Below are 21,710 nucleotides of genomic sequence, written 5' to 3' on the forward strand. Positions count from 1 at the left end.
TATTTTAGTATGTTGATCTTGTTTAGGGAGAAAAGTAAGACTATATTAAAGTTGTGAGCGGAGATGAAGAGGCCCTCACACATCCTCTATCATGGCAAATACTTTGACGCCATAGTCATCCCACATTAAATGACACCTGCTAAGAAGCAACTGTCCAGGATACTTATGTCTTATTGGGGTAAAGCTGAGAGTTACTTTTGTGCTGTTTAAGATAAGGGCTACCAGTTTGATTCTCACTGGTGAAATGACAAATTGTCTCAATTTATGTGGAATAATGTTATTATAAACCATTAATAATAATTAACCATATGAATGACATGTACAATATACGGGAGGGAGTAACTGTCCGCTCACGACTCGATACAAGTTATTCCAAATGTTTCAGTAACCAGAAATTTGGTCATAACCCGAATAATAACTGCACTTAAACTTAGCCATTTTCAGCAGGATAAACACATTGGTGAAGAAATTGAGTGTTTCCAGAAATGGTGAGGACCCAAAAAAGGCCTTTAATTCATCAGAAGAATGATAAAAAATGATTCCATGAATGTCTATATGACCCACGGCGGCGCTTGGGTCCTAAAAAGCATCCCAAAAAGGCATGCAAGAAACGAAAATAAAGAAGAGTGATAAGAACAAGGCATGATTGTAATATGGGCCCAGGGGGAAACACGGGGGTATTATCTGCCAGCGAGCTGCTTCCAGGCAAACGTCACAGGAAACAAAGGCCGGCCAACATGTTTACATACACCCCATTCGGACAGTTTGAGATAAGAGGAGGGTGACATTGAACAGGGAAGGGAGGGGGTGGCGACATTATCAGCGGGATTGTCAACCGGCGATCCAAACAGGTGGGAACAAAGACATGCACACACACGCGCAAACGGTCAAACCCCCAAAAAAGCCAATAAACCTCACCTAATCTCAATGACATACAAGTGTGTTCAGCTGCAAGCATCCCGAGCCATTATGGAATAATCGTAGGCATTGGGTTGAGGGTGAGAAGTGAATCTGCAGCTCCCCTGCAGCCGGAGTAAAGAGGACAATAAATAAACACTACTGTAGGGCAGTGCTTAATAAAGTGGCTTGTGGCCCGAGACGCCCCGGGTTCGATTCACCTCCTGAGCCTCCAAGCCAGACAATGCTAACGCTAAATGTATGTGCATTGGCTTCTGACATGACTTAGAGAGAACTGCTTTGTCTTCTGCTTTGGGTAACAGAATGTGACAACCACCGAAAAAAAATTCCACAACTGCTAATCCACCCATAAGCAGGTATTAATGATTTGGTACTGTATGTGAAGAAGATCAATCATTGGCATTAATTGTAGTGCAAGCAAGAAATGCAATGCTTTTAACTCACAAGTGCGGTATCACTAATGAATACATGTGTGCTCACTAAAAACTGTAGTTTTTTTTCTTGTGGGTTCCTTCGCTTTCACTAATGAAAAAAACGTTGTTTTTTTTCCCCCAAGTAAATATTGCTCCAAAATTTTTTTCAGTGTAAAATGTATTTTGAATAGTTTACTTTGTGCAAATTTTACCCTGATTAGACTGAGACCAAATTGTCGTTTTAGAGTTAAATGTCCTCTGCGAAATTTACTGTGTGCATATCCAGAAATTAATAATTATCCATAGCAATAGCAGTATGCAACAAAGCATCATGACAATATCACATTTTAACGCAAGGAAGTGCTAAAAAAAATCCATGAAATCAATTGATTAAGAATAGGCTACTGTTGTGTAATTATTTAATTGTATCTTTGAGTGTAATCGCTCCGACGCCCTTGCATGTGGGAACGCAAATCCACATTTTACAATCTTTCATTGAACACCAAGAACATGTGCAAACTTCTGCAGGACCTGCTGTTGGTCACAGTGCTCACCCAGACACACACAAACTCGTCACTCGCCTCACCTCTGAAAGGCACATAGCTAAACAAACATTTTATTCCTGGTGTTCATCGACACTTACAATTTGTTTAAAAAGTGCGCTCATAAATTTTGTTGCACAACCATGAGTGGTAAAACCGTTTTAAATATGCTTTCACTCTACAGTTGGTTTTCTCCTACTGCATTTGGTTGAATGGGTGTTCACAGTACATGAAAAAAAAATGGTCATGTCCACACAAGTGATTCCACAGCCCCATCAAACAACGATTCATAGCATAAGTGACTTGCAGTAGGGAGACGGATGAGAGGAAATGTGGGCCAACCTCCCCCATGCTCTTCTCTTCCCTTCCATCCTCCGTCATGGTATTTGTCTTTTCGACGGAGATAAAGTGCAGGCTTTTTATTAACTTGCTGATGGTAGAGAATTGCTTTTCCCCGTCCGCGAGGATTTCTCACAAAAACGGCGGCAAAAGAATAACCCTCCCTATAATTCTTCTTGCCGCCATTTCTCTTACTTCCTCGACACCCAGTACCTCACACGGTGGTATATTAAATATACAACTATAATTTTCTGCCTTCGCATTGTACTCCCTCAAAGTAGCGACATTAAAAGGTAAAGAAAAAGGATAAATCAAGTGATGTGTTAGAAGTTGTGTGAAGGATTTCACGCTTCCACGCACTAAAGGACTTCAAACGTGCAAAACGGCGCACATTATATTTTGCTACATGCGTGACAGTGTGTTTGCACGGTTGCGTGCGTGTGTGTTCTTTTGAGTGGGCTGTGTGGAGGTCTTCCCGCTGAGGAGACAGAGCCTTGAGGGGGTTGTCTCGCTGTAGCGTCTCCTCCTCTCCTAATTACGCACCACTTCCATGCCACTGATGAAGCCTGGCAGGCTGGCACCTGTCCATCAGTCGAACTTGGCGTGTTAGACTCCTAGTCTGTGCTGAATTTGACTTAACAATTTGCACGCAGAAATGAAGACCATACAGTGAGGAGACAAAGAACCTCATGCAAATAGTGTAAATCAGAAAGTAATTAAACCATGTAAAAATGATTACAATTCCCAATACCAATAGTTTGAACACAAAATATTATTTGCAGCCAAGGTTCGGAAATGAAAGAAATAACTCAAACTTAAATGTTCATTTAAAACAGAGAAAACTGACTAAAGCTTACAAAATGTCCTTCATTTTAGTCAAGTCAATTTATAGTATAAATGAGCTTTTGGGGCTATTTCTGTAAAAGTGAAATTACTTAAGAAAGGTCGATCAGTTGTTTGGGATTATTAATTTACTTTACTACGCAATACTTTAGGGATGTCCCAATCCAATCACATGATCGGAAATCAAGGCCAATCAGGCGGTTTACAGCTGATCGTGGATCTGGGAAAAGAATAGTTTTTCTTCATTTTCCGAAATTTTATAGGTCACAAAGTGACCAAATAATCCAAAGCTATAAATATCATAGCACAATGGCCTCACAGTGCAGTGGTCATGGGTTCTATTCCGGCTCCGGCCATCCTGTGTGCAGTTTGCATGTTCTCCTCCAGGTACTCTGGTTTCCTCCCACATTCCAAAAACCGGCATGGCAGGTTGAGTGGACACTCGAAATTGCCCCTATAGGAATGAGTGTGAGTGCGGATGGTTGTTTGTCAAAGTGTGCGATGCGATTGGCTGGCAACCAGTTCTGACATGTTACGGCTCAAACCAATCACTGAATCATAATTAATTTAGAGTATGTTTGCACATTTTCTGCACTGTCAATTTGAAATAATGTGTTTTCAAATAAATTGATGCAAATGGAAACTTTAGAAAAATTGTATTAATCTACAAAATGATCGACAGATTAGTCGATTACAAAAACAATCATTAGCTGGAGTCATCGTTTGAAATCAAAATATATCACTTTGAACTCATGTTACAACATTAACCTTTTAAAATGGGAAACCAATCCAGGCTGGATCGACTTTTCTCACCAAAAGTCAGCCGGGATAAGCACCAGCTCACAAACCTAATGAGGACACGCGCTTGAGGGAATGGATGGATGGATATCACAAACAAAGATTATGTTAACAAGCCAAGGTTAAAGACCTTCGGCTCATTAAAAAAAAGTAAAGTGATCAGCTTACGTGTTGTCGCTCTTCTCCAAAATAAAGTGAATGGAAAAGTAGTGCACATTTTGAAGGACAGTATTTGAAACATGGTGTGAAAAACCTGTTTTCATTGGTTGTTGTGCACATCCTTTTAATATGCAGGTGAACTCAAACAGTACCGGTGTTCAAAGTCAAACTCATAAATTGGAGATGCACGACTTTCATCTGACAGAGACGATTTCTATATTTTTGGAGATATCCGTCTGGAGAGTCTGTATCTAACCTGCGTGACTGTCGCTCTGGCAGCCATTTTGTCCAGGCCCTCTTATCTCAGGCGCACCGCGGGCAAAACAGAGCAAAGCGGCGAGGAATCCAGAGGCAATTTAAAGGAACAGGCTGTTAAATTTCAAAGCTCTGCCAACTTGATAGTCTCGTGTTGCATAGGTGGACTTGGACTCGGGACCATGATGCCCCTCTCGGACATGACAAATCCTGACCCCGCTGTTTTTTCCCCCCCCTCCTCATGCCTGCTAAGCCTGACAGAGAGCAGCTCTGTGTTGGGTCATTACACAAAGAGCATAGCCTAATTACACACAGACGGCCCCCGGAAGGCAAAAAGACGCTATCAGCCTACTTAGATGACATCATATAATAATCTCACTGGACCTCAGTTAGACGACAACCAAATATATTCGTTGGCATAACTCTTTAAGAAGACACTAGGATCTTAGATGAGATATCGCACGAGAGCTCAGTTCAGTGAATGTCAAAGGTTTGATTTAGTGTGTTTTGCTTATTCTTTGGCTTTGTTTTAATGATAAACTCAGCTGACCGCATTTGACCTGAGTCGGTTCTGCGAGCGTCAAAGGATTAACTCTGTGAATTGTGTTTTTTTGTTTTTTTTTCCTTTGGCTTGTTTTCCACGCTTTTTCCAAAAAGACATTGTCCACTAGAGCTGGACTACCTAAGTTTAACAAGACAATTTTTTAAGTTTACAAAAGCACAGTCAGTGTCAACAACTTAAAAGATGGAACATTTCCCAAAACATAGTTTTCAATTACATGTTGCTCAAGCAATAATTTAATAACTGTTGAATTTTTTTGGACCCAACGCATTTCTTTCCAAGCCATAAATATTTTGCCGATGAGGAAAGACTGTCGTGCTGGAGGGGAAGTGGTGCTCAAAAAACACAAAAAAACAGATGGACCTGTCGCTCAATGCAGTTTGACGGCTCCTTTTATCATGCTACATTGTTGATCAATGTATTTAGATGCGGGTTGAAAAGGGGACTAATTTCGAAGATGAAATTTAGTTTTCTTATTACCTGTAAAAAAAAAAAAATAAATAAATAAATAGTAGATGCAAGTTCCTCGGGTAAAATCTGGGAAAACCTCATTTAAAAATAGTGTTAGGAGAAAAAAAAAAAGAAATCGCACAAAACTTGATTTGAATAATGTCTCTCTTGTTTGCATTGAGCAAAGTGTAAAACAAGAACAAAAAACATGATTTCAATGAAAAAGATTAACACCACATCACCCAGCCCTACTTCCCACCATCTTGGAAGATGTCATGCAAGATGCACCTCACAAGAGCTTTGCTTAGCGAGCGTTAGCAGATTGCGTCACGCTCTTGAGCAAAAAAAAAAAAAAAAAAAAAAAATGTTGACCCTCAAGTAGACAAGAGACATTAAAAAAAAATTGCTGCTGCTAAGAAGCGACTATTCCTCCCTGAGGGAGCACATACGTATATATACATAGGGACAGGCAGTGATCTTATTTATGCAACTAGCTGCCCCCAAACACAGACATCTTGCTTTGTCTTACGGAAAAGTGATAATTCACTATGAGTGAAAGAGGGGAAAAAAGTTCTACTCCCTTATCCTCACACTAAAACAAAAGATTACATGGGTTTGCAGTCAACAAAGAATATAAGTGTAAAAAATTATATTCTTCAAATACATGCATAGTGTTCCCCTGTGTTTTGTGTACGAATGAGACTGCTAATAGCAAATATCCGCAATTAATTGAGCCCCCTTTAAAAAGGTTTGTAATTGCCTATAGATGCCACAAGATGGCGGTAAAGCACTTTTCTCCATTGAGAAAGTCAAAATAAAGTTTCTTCCCTTATGCCAAAATAGTTTCAAGATGCCACAAGAAAGCATCCTGGGTACTGAGTTCGTAAATCGATTACATTTTATACACGAGGGACCGATTCACTATTTGTTCTGATTGATTTTTGATTCAATCAAGGATCTCTTAATTTTTTATTTTTTTGGCATTCACACACATACACGCCCTAACTCACACACAAACATTACACTTGCCAAAAGACTAATTTTTCTATGAGGTGACAGTGAGAAGCCTAAAAAAAAAAATGGTCAGCAGAAGGAACGTCTATAGCAGGCCAAGCATGCACCTTCACCAAGGTATGGCTTATGAGGGATGCTGACCTCTAATCATGCGTCCCCCCCCCCCTAAAAACTCACAGCAATGAAGCAAAGACCCTTGCTACATCACCTGGACACACCAAACCCAACAATCCCAAACCAAATGTGAGGAGGTCTCTCAGCATCAAACATGGCCGGAGCCGCTTTCATATGGCATGCCAATTTCTGCCAAAGTGGCAGTTTCCATGGAAACATTTAATGACCAATAACAGAGAACAACCAGGGGAACAGTGGAGTCGAGTGAGGGGAGAAGCAGACAATGACAGAGAGGCAAGCAAAAGAAAAACACGGCAATCTTGCGGAACAAAAGAAGCAATTTAGTATCGGAGGATGGCGTGAAGTCTGATTATGTCGTCAGTGTAAATGATCATTAATTTCAGTGTGTCCAGCTGGGCCAGATTAATGCCTTCCCATTCTGCACTATAGAAAAGAGCCATGCCTTCGTTTCACTGGGGGTCCTCAAACCATTAAGTTAGGGACTGAGTTAGGACCACACCAGCATTGGGGGGGTACGAAATGTACATTTTCGGCAGAATAAACACGCCTACAAAACGTTAAAAGTAGTAGTTTTATGTTCCCAAAGACTAAGAAGAAACAAGATAATCTTGGCACTGCAAGGTATCGAATATCAATATATTTCAAATCAATAGAATAGCCACTGTGAGATAATAGTCCCAAAATGTCCAAAGATTAAAGACGGTGACTGGCAGTTGTGAAAGAAAAATGATTTGGTGACTTGTTCTGGAGAAATAATCTTCACAGAAAACATGCTTTTTGTTCCATTCCCTCATATTTGTTTTCAAATGACGAAAAGTAAAGGCGATCACAACTTGACATCTGGAACCTTCCGAAATACAACCCATCAGTGAAGTCGTGTTCTAATCTCACAGCTTCAGCAAAAATGTCAACAGGCTGACTCAACAGTTAAAAGCCACTTTGCGTGCACATTTGGGGCTCTCAGTCTTTTTCTTCTCCCAAGTTTCATCTGTTTTCATCTCTCCCTGGCACTTGAGTTTCATGTTGAATTCTTTCTTATCAGCCTTCTCGTTGTCCTTTTCGCTTGACTCCTTTTCTTGCTTTTCAGCCCTTTCAGCTCGTCTACTTTCGCTCCAAAAGCCGGACCAGAAATGGGCCTTTTTCTTCTTCTTTTGAAGGTTTTCCATCGATCGCAGTCTGGCATGACACGCTTGGAGGTTCTCCATCAGCTTTTCCTCTCTGACCTTCTGGTCGCATTTGTCGTGCTCGGCCGACTCCATATACGTCTGAAACTTCTCCTCCAGCTCCTCCACCTTCCGCTCGCTCTGTACGAGTTGGGCCATCCGGTCCTGAAGGCCTTGTTGCAGCGCTGCGATTTGAGCTTCTTGCCTCTGGAACATGTGGTCGTTTTGCTGAACCTCGCCTCTTTGGTCACTGAGAGTTTGCTCGAGCGTATGAATATGACAGTTCTGCATTTGGACTTTGTTCTCACTCTGCCGCAGCTCTTCTCTCTGCTCGTTAAGACTTTGCTCCAGTGAGGACACCTGATCTTGCTGCTTCTTGACTTTTATCCTACCCTGTTGGAGTTCGGCTTGCTGGACTTGAATACTATCCTTCAGATAAGCGATTTCTTGTGCTTGCTCCGCGATGATCTCGCTGTTCTTCTTGCTTTCAGCTTTGTGAAACATAAGCTGGCTCTGTAGCTTAATATTCTTCATTGAGGAAATATGCAACTCGTTGTAGTAGTGATCCTTCTCGGCAATGGCTGAATAGTGAAAGTTCATTAGTCTCATGTGCATTGATTTCAACGGCGAAAAGTTGCCGAGCAAGTCATTACTCGACATGACTTTGTTGGTGATGCTGTTCATTCCAGCAACACAAACTGAGACACCAACACAATATTTAAGGTGGCGCTGGAGTTTGGACAAGGACCAACAAGCTAGCACGACATAAAAGATGGTTGTAGCTAGTCCTTTGTCACATCACTTTGTGACACCACATGGCGACTAAATGAGAACATGTGACTTCACAAACTACGCAGTGAGACGTCTTCAAAATAGGGAAAAGAGGACTGATTGACCGGACCGGTCACGCGACAATCAGTTGAGTTTCGGGTGGGTCAAAAAGAGTTTTTCAGTCACGTGGAAAACGCAAAGTGGATTACGAACTCACTAAACCTTAGTTATCAAGTGTGTTGTTGCCTCTGTTCCTGTGTCTGTCTCTTTGGGGTTTTAAGCACAGAAAAGGACAAAGCTTGCTGCTTTGATGATGCATTGTTAAAAGCATTTTGAATCCACAGGCGGTTGTAAACGGCACCATCTGTTTGAATCTGTTTGACATGGACGAACCGTTTTATTATCAGGTTTTAATCAAGTAGGATCTAGTTAGAATAAAAACACCCTCCAGCTCTTTTTGGTCAGGTGTGCTTGAAGCAATTTTCAGACAGAGGCCTATGCAATGATGTCATCAACAAGCAATTGGTCAGCAGAGTCCAAATCAATACCTTAGGCTGACTTTATAGTATCTTATTTTCCGTAAATACCATGCACCCCGATGTTTCCACCAAAGCACAAGTACTAACAGAGTGAGTCACTGCTGTTAGAAAGATTGGGTAAAGAGAAGCATGGCATTCAAAAGACAACCACAACATATTGGATATCTAAAACAGGAAAGGGTAACTGGCGACCACATTCCAATTGGTCCCTTTATTAGTAAATTAAATAAATAAGTAAATAACTAACTAACTAAATAAATAAATTTATATATATTTGTTTTAATTGTCTTTTTTTTTTTTTTTACAAATCCCCCAAATTTTTTCCAAAAAACATGAATAAAATGTCAATATATGTTTTAGGAAGCAGGGGTTGACTGTGGTTTTAAGTTGTAGTATCACCAATCACCACAAGATGGCACATCTTGGTTTCACTTACATTTACTTGGGGCTTATACTGCCATATATTACGATTGCACTGGAGCGGGGAGCGCTCAAATCTCGTTGCACACTGAGTGCAAACACAATAAAGGGCATTCTGATTCTGATGCGAGTAGGCTTGATAATTTTATGCAAATTATGAATGATGTGCAGGACAATCATTGTAGCTCAATAGTAGAAAATATTTCTGTGAGTAGATTTTTTGGTGAACACATTCATAAAATGAGTTCTTGCACTTAATGTTGGTTTCTTGGTAAGCAGTTTTGTGCTGTCGTTGAATGGTGATTTTTATATATGAAAGTCCTTGGGAAAATAAAATACAGTATATGTTAATTTTATTCTATGCTTCAAATCCCTTTGTTGGTGCGTTAGCATAGTGGATCTTTTATAGCTGCTTTGAAAAATGTATTATCAGATATGAAACGTATCCGGAGCTCATATTTTCCACATCTGCCATTTAGGTTGCCCATCGCTAATCTAATATGTGCAGAAGTCTGGGTATTGCAGCTGTATCATATCTTTAACCAAAGACTGTAATTAATCAAAATGATAAATGTTTGCTCCACGCTGCAATCTCAACTAGGCAACTAACCTTCCAATAAATTGAAGTGGTTCTATCACAAATTTAGAAAAAGCTCGTACTATGACGCAGAATTCTACCTCACGACCCACCATTAACACAATTGAGCAAAACCTTTTTCTTTCTTCAGTTCTCCTACTGAATAATGACCACTGACTGCGTGTGGATCTCTACAAATACATTTGCCACCAAAATCACAGCTAGAGCTTATTCATAAACAAGTAATGAAAAATGACAACCACACAAGAGTGTAGAGAAACACTGGAGAAATAAGTGAATGATTGGCTGCTATTAACACTGTGTGAGGACGAAAAAGAAACTCAATGTCTTGAAGAACGGTTCACTATTCTGGGCAAGAAGGAGAAACAGTGCTAACAAGTCCTTGTTCAGATAACAGACATGAGAAGGAGCATCTCAAGCACTTTTGCTTTTCTTTTGTTCGCTTGACAGCTCTGACATTACATCAAAACCCTTTCATTATGTGAGCCCACATTGCTCACCATCCTGCTTTCAAAAGAAACTTCACTTTTATCAGACGGTTCTGAACAAGGAAAACAATCGACGGCGACACACAGAGGCGGCTTCAATCTTCCAAAATTGCGCGGCATAAACCATAGGCGACTTTCAAGAGCGCTGTCAATCAGCATTTTGCACAAAGTGCGAGCGTGTGTGGCCGTCAAGCTCTAAGAAAGTGTCTAAAAACACACAGGGACTAAAACTCAATCGTTTTCAGTCGCTTTCAAAGGATGTTTTTTTTCCTAATTTAACAACATCTGAAATTCCAACGTTGAACGGGGTTGTACAACGATAGTATTTTATCGAAAGTGAATCATTCATTACACAAAGATCCCTTTTTTCACAAATCAATTCTATTGACAAAGTATATTCCCAACTTCATTCGACACTTAATTAATCACATTAAATGCTGTTGGAATATAATTCCCTTTTTGGACCGCCATTCTGTTTGAATTTTGAATTGATTTTCCATATCCACCAATGATGTAGTCGTGCGTTTGCCTGATGGCGGTGCAAGCAGTGTGGGTTTAGTTCCAATTTGGTGCGGGTATTGAATGGTTGTCTGTCTTTATATGTGTCCTGTGACTTCAGCTGTGCCTTCTTATATAACAAATGATCACTTACTGTTGCTTCGGCCGTATTTTACAGAGTAGCCAGGAGAGAGACGCTTCATCAATTTCTTTGTTATGCTCCCACGAGCTTATGGTAATTTCCTGTTCCATGATCATCATAAAAGGAAGAGTTGATTAATTTTACATGTGGCTTGATTGTAAAGTAATTAATTTATCTTGGGAAAATGGATAAGAGCTGAAAAAATAAATAATATTAATATTTTATATTGATCTATTTAACTTTTATGGCATAATTTTCAACACATCGGTATGTCCAAACTGGGTCCAACAAGATGATTTCACAATTTGAATAAAAAATAAACTTACACAAGTTTTGTTGAGCCAGCGTGTCATAGTGCACAAGTGTGTTTCTGTAGATTATTTGTCGAGTCGTGGTATCATAAATGATGGTATGATGAGGGTGATTCATTCAAGTACGACTAGGTAGGACTTCACTGAGGGCCTAGTTGTGAAATGCACAGCCCGCCACTGGAACACATATATTAATTCCAGCATTGTCCACCATGTCTGCTCCACTTGTTCCCCAAAGTGTACTTATTTTGTGCCATCAAAAGTGGAATGTCACTCATATTATTATTTTCCTCATCATCATTATTATTATTATTATTTCATATTGGCCGGAAACGGTGTGGCTTCATTCTCTCATAATTAAGACTATCGATTTGTGTCACTGTGTGTGTATATCATTGTGCAATGTAGGCCAAAGTAGACATGCGTTACATTGTAAAAAATTAAAAAGGAAAGTGATATTTACTTGGAAAAAAAACTTTGTTTTTTTTTTTACTCAGACTTTCTAAGCAATTTTCACAAGAAGTGTTTTGGAGTATATACTACTTGTTTATTAAATTTTAAAAAAGCCACTCAAGGGATATTAGTTTTTACGCAGCACATTTCATACACAAGGCAACTCAATGCCATTGAGGATCAGACACAGATTAGGAGACAGCCACTCTATACCTGAGCCATGGCTCTCCAACTGTATGTGAGTATATTGCTGGTGTCTCCAAAAGGCTGACCAAAAACCTTGTCTCTTTGGTGGTAGGATTCCACGGTTTCCACCTGACACCATATATACTAAGACATGAAATAGACTTTTCACAGAAGTCTGGCTCTAACTGCGTTAAAATGAAGAGTGTACTACCTTGAAGAGCAAAATGGCAGGACAATTAAGTGTCTTTTGCACTATGCTACACAGATAAACAAGACCAAAACTGGAAATTAATTAGGTTACGTTAAATTACAGAGGATGTCATCTGGGAGGAGTAGCTGTTAAGCATAAAAGTATAATGTAAAATATACAATTTTGATTTTTACTTTTGAGTTCTCTACGATTTTGGGAACGCTAATAGTTCATATAATTATATTACAGTTGATCTCATCTTTTTTTTTTTTTTAAATCAATCTATGTTTGCGAGAAGACCATACAAATTATTCAGATATTTAATTATTCATAAATTGTTCCGACTGAAATTAAATTTGTTTTCCATCTTACCCCGCTAAAAAGACAGAAAAATATACAGTTTGCTGATCCGCACAATGTGAATTTAGAAAATAAAAACTGTTGATTAAATTAAAAAAGAAAACCATTTCTTCATTCGTCACATTGGTAGATTTTTATTGTTCAATACAACCCTTGCATCAGGTCTCTGCGATTAACCTACAAAAAAAGTGCTCCTTAAAATTAAAACAGTTATTTTGAGCCTTGCACTAAAATGTTTTTTTTTCCTCACCTTGTGGGAGCTCTCAAATTTTCTAAATCAGTTTTGGTGTTAAAAATGAATTTCAATGTACCTCGCTATACAGTAATTACAAGTAGACTAACTGCTTGAGTAATCTCATCTGTGCACTATACAATCAATTACCGAGTAATTATTGTCATACACAAGTTACCTTTCTATGTGTATGTTGTTCACAAAACATGGGTAATGACTAGTGCGCTGCAACATCACTTTTTTTAAAGACTAGCTTTGAAAATGGGTCACCCGGGAACATTTGTTGCAGTGCAGCATTCACAAAATTGTTTAGATTAAATCTACTTTGACTCTATGAGAGATACAAATACTCAACATGATCAGTGCAATGTCTTAATTCCTGCGGCGATGTTTTTGCGTTCACGTGCGAAATACGTGGTAGCAAGAGCCACTTTACCCCAAACTGACTTGACCCTGCGAATCACCGCAGCACATACATTTGTAAAGCTGAAGCACACAGAACAAAATGTTTCATTAAATCCTCATTCCTTTGCTAACTTTCCACTTTAGCGTGCCCCGTCACTGCAAAGGCTTTGTGTTTCTTTGAGACGGGAGAAGAGTTGGCGCCTGATTCTAATACCTGCATTGCTTATATCCCCTCTAATAAATGAGATACTTTTCCCTGTACTACCATGTAATGGGAAGCGGGGAGAGCCTCGTTCAAACACAATGAGCTCGGAGATAGTGTGAACCAGTTAGACGTCTATGCACTCATGCTCAAAAAATATCATCTTCTGTCATTAGCAGAATTGAAATGATCAAGAATAAATAGCTGAGAAGGCCTCCATTGTGAAGAGTTGGGAGTCAAAAGCACGGAGAGCGTTTTTTTTTTTTTTTTCCCTCAGATGAACTCAATTAAAAACGCTGCCGGATGAATGAGATTTGATTATTTCTTCACTTGGATGGCTAACGTTTAATGGCAGGCTACCAGGAGACATGCTGCATTTCCCGCTCTCTCTTACACAGTTGAAACAGTGAATTGATTAAAAACAAAATCAAAAGGTACTGGAAACTCAGCCATGTTTGATATTAAGCGAAGAATAATAAGAATTAACTTCTTAAAGTCCTCTCGTCCTCCAATGCTTAACATCAGGAACCTTGTCAAATTTGTTTGTATCACGCAGGCTGTCAGCGCACCTCACTCGACTTCATTTCAGCTAGCATCAAAAGATTGTAAGGGAAGAATAAGTCGAATGTGAATTGGATTATCATATATCATAGATTGGACATACACAGAGTATAAATGGACAAACAATGGCTTATTTGTCGTAGCGACAAGTGAGGCCATTGGCGGCCATCTTATGTTGCCACCTGCTAAGCTCGCCGACTTGAATACATTGATTTCACAGCTGCGTTTTCATCTATTTTCTTTCTCGATGGCAAAAATGTCACAGTGTACGTGGAAAGTATGTGACGGTGGTGGGCGGTCTAAGCCTTCAAGGCGTTCTCTGCTGGCCTAACATAATCAAGAAATCATGGCCGAAGGAGGGAAAAGTGTGGATTTAATTGCAGATACACTGGCCAGGCCATTTTCAAGACGGGCCTTTCCAGAGAAGAGAGGTCGTGCAATACCCAGTGGTGCCTAATTGTGTTTTTGTATATTATTTCTCCTGCCATTGTGTCATAAATGATGGTATTCTGAGGGGATTTATTCAAGTCGGAGTAAGTAGGACTTCACTGAAGACCTACGTGTGAAATGAAAGGCTCGCCACTGGTATGTGATTCTAAATTTTCTCTCCAAAGGTATGTCTGTGAGTGCTACTCAATGCAACTCTCAAATATTCATCTGCTTCATGTTGTCAGAACGATGAAGATGGGGATGGCTGCCCTCTGGCTTCGGCCACGAGGGGCCAATTGTCAGTCCATTCTTGAGTCTGTGGTAACATCAGACATGCAAACGGAGACAAATCAATATCACACCGGTCCAAATCCTGAGATCCGGGGTGCTTGGTTTGCATTTCACTCTTTTGTTTGTCGCATTTTTCTTTCCCACTACATCAATGAGATGGTCAAAATACACTTCAATTTTGTTATGTTCAGAAAATATTAAACAACAAAATGTGAATATAGCTCCAATTGGATTTTTTTTAATGTGCTGTAAACATTTTCATCAGTCAGATACAGGCTATAGGAGGACTCATTAAAGATGGACAGTCGACTACCTTGCAAACACAAGAAGTGTTGCTGCCAATTGATTAGTTGCCAGAAGTTTAAATGGCATACGTGTATTAACTGATTATCTGTGTTTAAAATCTTTTGTTGTTTCAAGCACATTTAATTCCCATCAAGAGACAGTACAAAAAAAATTGATGGCTGAAACTCATTTTGGTGTCTCAGTGTGCCCTGAAACCAATTTTTGAAGATGCTTCAAATCTTAGTGAAAATGTCCTCAAATCTCCGTCAGTAGATCCCCTTACCAAATTCTGACCAAAATTACCCTGATATAACTTTGAAGAAGCTGAGTGGTCTGCCATAACCTAATGGATGGACCGGTGTCTCAAAATGGACAGAAAGTCCGGCATTTTGGTTTTGACGTGACGATTATTATAATTAGTAACTTTGCCTCCACAACGTCATATCTTGAGCAATCCTGGTTTTGTATGACGAAGATTAGCATCTGCCCCACTCCACTTCAATCGCATAAAAACTGCATGTGTCATATGCTGATGAACTCCTACAAGGTAATAAATTCAGTTGAGCTGCACTTGAAAGCAGGTCTCCTCGATGAGAGATGATTTCAAGAGTTCCTTCTAATGTGGGCCTTACATGACTATCCAGTTTGATCAAATCAAGGATTTATCACGGGAAAAAAAAGGAGTTGTCACATTTGTAACTTTATATACTATTACAATCAGTAATACTATGGGTAATTGTTCATCTGTATTACTGAAAGCAGTTATAAAACCTTAGAATATTGAAACACAAGCACCACATTGCCAATTCACTGCCAATATAAATCCATGATGTGACTGTATTGTCTTCTAATGGACACACAACCGCACGCACATACACAAACACACACACGCACACCCCCACACACAAACACACACATGCGCACACCTCAACAAACTTATTGTCCTCCACATCTCATTGTTGGGTCTGCATTACATTAAAGAGACTTCAATCAAGTCGTGGAAGGAGCATCTGTCAAATCCAATTCAGTACAAACCACTTTATTCGTTGTCCCACTCAGCAGAGCAGGAATTACAAGCACACATTCTAAACAATACAATACAATCCCACCTTGATCAGTTCGGCTGAGTGCATGTGAATTATTCAGAAGGAGAACGTTTCCAAGCGGGCCGCCGCTGTGGCGGTGAAAAAGTGTTTGTTTCAGCATGTTGTAAGCTGGCGAGAGATGGCCACACACTGTCAAATGTGATTAGTGAGTCCAGTCTTGATGATGGTATTAACGCTGTGTCACTTGTTTGGCATGATGAACGCAGCGGGTGAACTACTGTGCCGGGTTGAAAGGTTAAAGGGACTTGTGTTGTTTGTCTACCAGGAAGAGGCTATGGGGACGGCCTACACGGGGAGGGGGAATGGGCCAATGAGGAAGTACAGTTTGCAATATATATAGACATAAATCGACTGAAATAGAACAAGACAAAAGATTGATTTGATGATTGGAGGTACGCCGGAGTCACGACTATTTGTATCAAATTGAAAACGGCATTTTCATACCGTGTCCCTTCAAATCTCTGGCAAAACCAATTACCAATTCTAGCCAATTAAAAAGTCTGGAAATACCAATATATATATATATATATATATATATATAGCATGGGGTTTAGTAAATAGTGGATTTGTTGGTTCAGTATAATTTTGATCAATTAATAATTCGAATTGCTTTTTTTTGTAGTTTCAAAACAGGGAGAGCATTTGTATTATTGGCGTTTCCCCATATTTCCACACAATAAGTCAGGTATGATAATAATAATGAACAATGTAATGTGTATAAAAACTTTGGACTCAGGACTTCCTTGGATTCGTACAGGATACAGGATTTTTGACATTTTACTTTTGACGTTATCGATACGGGACTTCCAACTTAATTATTATTCCAAAGAATTTATTTTCATACAGTCTTTCTATTTCAACTGAATTTACTTCAATTTTGGCTTTAACACTCGCTGGAAGTCGATATGTTTATGGCTGAGGTCGTTTGATTGTCACAAAAATTAGATTTAACTAGAGAATGGATACGCAATGCTAGCATAAAGCTAGACATTCCAAAGTGTTAACTTGATTTGGATGTGAATACCTGCATATTAAAATTGAAAGACTGCACTGAAAGCACATCTTGTATATTTCATTTCACATCCATTGTGATGTTGTTTACAGCCAAAAAGATAAGGCTTAAGCGTCCCTGAGTCCCATGAAGAAAGACATGAAGATTGTGTCATTTTATGCATGAGCTGAAATCATTCACGTGTGATTATCATCAGGTAGATAGTATTAATACACATAATAATCAGTCCTTTATCCCTATTGGAAATTAATTGTGACACACCTGCGCTTGGGCTCAGATGTTGACTATATTGTCACTGTCACAGGCACAATTAAATATCTGTAGTCGTAGTGTTCGTAGCAGAGTAATTTTGTGATGTTGTGACAGGGCTGTAAAGTTGAGTCTGTCCATCCATTTTCTATAGAGCTTGACCTCATGAGGCCCACCGCACACCAAGCGACGCAGCTGAACGTGACTAAACCGGGCAATTCAGAAGAAATGTCAGCGACTCACACATGCTCACATCGCAATTGACGCCTAGTGCACATAACCTAATGGAAAAAAAAAAAAAGTGTTCTTCAAAACGTTTTGAGGTGCCACATACACCATACCACTGTACTGAAGAGGTGCGTAGTAATGTTTTCGTCAAATTTCCAGGAATGATGGCAAGCTCCAAGTGCAGCGCACATCTAAGTCATAAGAACATTTTCAAAATTTTGGAACTCCGTACACACACAAGGCACAACGCGTTATTAGGCGCTCAATCCACTATCGAGAAAATTTAAGACTTTTAAGTGCGCCTTATGGTCGTGAAAATATGGTATAAAGTAATGACAGGGACTCCCCACGCTTTGCTTTTTAACCATAGGCGGACAGCTGGATTTTTCAACATACCTACAAACATAATTTTTGTTATTAAAGCTTATGTGGAATGAATTGCTTTGCTGTGTTTGTGCTTCACACATAACAAATAAAGAATGATCATTCTGCTTCAATCTGTAGTGGTGTCACTTCTAATTGGTGGTAAAGCCTAAAAGGATTGGCAATGTCAAATGCCCGCAATGAAATTAAGAACTTGATTAGTGGTTAAGATGAAAAACAAATCTCCAATTTAACCTACGCCAGTTGCGTCGCCTCCAGGCCGGAGAGTTACATAAGGCATTTTTTACCATTGTGTTTGCCGTTGCGTGGGTCTGTATTGAAAAGCGCTGGAGAAAACAATACGAGGGTGAACATGCGATAAAATAAAAACCCTCCCACGCACGTAAACGCCACACATCGCCGCACACTGACAGTTATTACGAGTGATGAAATGCTGTAATATTGTTGCTTCTGTATTATATTCACACCTGTCCTCTCGGCCGCAGTGTCGTGATTTAATCTACGAGCAATTTGAATGTCGGCATGTGCGTCTATACTCTTTATTATTCTGCACCTGAGGAGGAATCATAATGTGGCTCCATTGGAATCGCAAGCGGCCCTAGACGTCTCTAAATTCAAACCAATAACCTAACTAAGTGTATCCTTAATTACAATGCAAAAAAACTGTTTATTTATAGCAAAGCACCCAGGCGTGTGTTTGCAGGTAATACAGTAAGACGAGCTGAGGTAAGTGCAACATCTCGAGGAGACAATAAAAGGCCATCAGGGAGGAGCGGGAGAAGGCACATTAATGAAATCGAAATGTGTCTACTGAATAGTGTCGCCTCTCGACGGCGGCGGCATATTGAAAATATACAGCGTCTACGTTCGTTTTCCCCGTGCGCAGTCTCCAATCAGCACAGGAATCATCGTTGGGCTCTTCATCACCATTTCCCATGCACGACACCCGTTTCGCCCGCATGATGACTTCCGCATTTTGCCGCCTATATGTCGCAAATTGAAGCTTCCATGTGAATGAAAAAGATAGATACAATAGAATTAAATGACATGCCAGGATGACTTGGATATGAAGGCAATCCGACGAGAGCTTTAAAAAAAAAAAAAAAATGAACTGAGAACTATAATTCAAATCAACATGGAAATTTTGTAAACTACTATATTCAAATTGCAACAACTGCAAATTGGGGGAAAAAAAAGACAACCGGTGCTTGATTTCGCTCGGTCGGTTAGCTTTATATTTTATGTATGTTTCATACATTTATTTATACGGTGTTTAGAACTGTTCAATGTTTAAGAACTGCAGACCAAATGTTTACATATCATAAGTGATAAGGCCACACATTTGTTTGCATTACTGTACGTGTGAGGCCTTTAAATAACAAGTAATGAGAATTCATAGTATACTACATGCAATGAAAATAAGATGCCCTTTATTAGTCCCACAATGGGGAAATTCGAGATTCAAACCCAGGCCTCCTGGGGAGACTGGGTCCTGAACGCGGCGCCTTAGACCACTCGGCCATCCAGGCAGATAAGTAAGTGCTTCCTCTTGATTATTTTTGTCAAAATATGTGACTAAACACGATCTTTAATAAAATTTCATATATTCTACAATTTAACACCATAAAATGAGCAGTCAAATTGCGTGTCTCGTCTGGTCCATCTGTTGGTTGTCAAATACGCCCACGCCCTCCAACACCACTTCTGTCTAGTTGTACAGGTGAGGCAAGGTGACCTTTGCAGCATATTTGCGGCTTGGAAGCACGCAACTACATTTATCAAGATGAATGAAAGCTTTTTTATTGTATAAATGGACACTAGGTGAGTAAAAAAAAAAAAAAGGTTTGATGCAATTGACTGTGATCGCCTTCACTGAGGTTCTTGTCATACACAAAAACAAATAATAAATACATGTAGTCCACGAAGAGGCTGTAATAAATTGTCACCTTGGCAGCAAGCACACACGACAGATGCCACAAAAATTCTCTTGAAAAAAAACAACAAAATAAATCAATGAAATACATATATTTGAAATCAATAAAATTGATTAGTCGGCCAGCCTTATCTTCTCAGTAGCATTTCATCGAGTAGAGCTGGAGCCATCTTGTCAGATGACAATAATGGAATGCCACTCGACCCGCTTTAATCAGGAAGAAAACATGATACAGACACGGATAAACACCTCCGCATCACTCGTGATGACACTCAACCTCACCACCTGCAAACGCGTTCCTTTTTTTTTTTCCACGCTGTTATTCCTACTCGTTTGAAGTTTGCTCTTCCTGCAGCGAAGGAACGGGGGCCGTGGTGGAGGGCAAAACTCCATCTGTTTCATTTCAATATGAATGTCGGCTTGGTGGCGCGGTGGGGAAATGTGAAATTGTGGCTGGAATACAGAGTGGACACGCGAGGTTAATTCGAACCCTCTTTGATGTCTGTCGGTGTGTGAAATGAGCTGGTGGTCCAGAGTTCACACAAACACTCACACACGCCAACACACCCCCACACGGCAACACACTCACACTAGTTAACAGTCACATCGGTACCTCCAGATCCCCCCTCAGCTTTTGGGTCATTTAAGGGTGCTTCCTGTCCCCTCCATAACATTTCAAAAAGTATTGGTGTAAATTATAAATCTCCTGAGCTAAAAATGGAATTAGCTGCTATAAAAGACATTCGTAAATATTATTTGAAGTACTAAATAGCTAGCAGTGTGCATCTTTCTTCAAAAGTCAATTTAATGTTTCTCGATACGCGGGGTACGATACGATTCAATGATTTTAAGATGTAACAATTTTATTCAGCTTGATTTAGTGCGATTATGGTTTGATTCAATAAGGTATCGCTGAGACCCAGGATACCAGTGGCAGAAATGCGTTTCCTCCGCAGGCCTTCTGGACTCTCCTTCAGCGATACGGTGAGAACCTCGGTCATGCAGAAGGGACTAAGAGTCGAGCCGCTGCTCTTCCACAATGAGAGAAGACAGATAAACTGCTCACATTATCAGAAAAAGACATTAGCGTATTTTTATTTCGGCTAAGTGTGTTCTTGAGCAGCTAGCATTGTATTTAACACAACTAGCATGTACTCTGGAGAAAAACTTTAACATCAGCATTGATTTTCCTATCTGTTACACTAATTACATGACTGCTGATATTAAATCACAATTTTAAAAAAAATTACTTGCAAATGATTTATCCAGCAATCTTTTTTAAACGGATGCTTTCAGATGCCTGACAGATAAAATATCACAAAAAAATGTATTAGGAAGGAGGCCCCTTGACTGTGTCGGGTTGGGGGGGCGTTTGGGGGTCTTCTTGCAGTAAATTTAAACACACTCCAGGATTTACTTGCAATCATCCACACACACACACACACACATGCACACACCCTCACATGGCATCGGCATGACAATGAAAGCTAAGCTGCCTGTAGGCAAACACTGACTCTGGCTTACACGCACAATGCCGACTTTCAGCAGATTCTGCCAACATACAGCTGTAATAAAATTACATTTTAACTCTCGTTGACGAAACTTCCACTAATCAGTGACCTTCATGGAATATTCATCATATTCCCGAGTAATATTTTTGAATAATCACTGTATTTTGTTTTTGTTCACAGTTACATAAAATGTTCAATGTTATGCACTGCCAAAGTCACCAATTAGCACTGATGTTTAAAGCGACAGCAGCAACAATGGATTGGGCGCATTTTAACGAATGACAGCTAAAGTGAAGCGCCTGTGCCAGAATTCTTAATAAACAAACAAAATGAAC

General features: G+C 39.7%; 2 protein-coding genes across 4 annotated transcripts in view; both read right to left on the bottom strand.

The window, feature by feature from the left end:
* The window catches only part of cacna2d2a (calcium voltage-gated channel auxiliary subunit alpha2delta 2a), a 166,275-nt gene that overhangs the window by 125,770 nt on the left and 18,795 nt on the right, over positions 1-21,710 (bottom strand). The window lies entirely within an intron of this gene.
* On the bottom strand, positions 7,349-8,275 carry LOC148327659 (uncharacterized). The gene has a single exon (XM_088308015.1). The coding sequence runs from the start codon at positions 8,273-8,275 to the stop codon at positions 7,349-7,351; it is 927 nt and encodes a 308-aa protein (XP_088164141.1).

The sequence above is a fragment of the Idiotropiscis lumnitzeri genome, chromosome 11, assembly GCF_059441095.1.
Source record: "Idiotropiscis lumnitzeri isolate Australia: NSW breed Sydney's pygmy pipehorse chromosome 11, RoL_Ilum_1.0, whole genome shotgun sequence".
Taxonomy (NCBI): Eukaryota; Metazoa; Chordata; class Actinopteri; order Syngnathiformes; family Syngnathidae; genus Idiotropiscis; species Idiotropiscis lumnitzeri.

Bases quoted from the DNA above. Each gene is read 5' to 3' on its own strand.
- LOC148327659 (XM_088308015.1), bottom strand. From the start codon at position 8,275: ATGAACAGCATCACCAACAAAGTCATGTCGAGTAATGACTTGCTCGGC.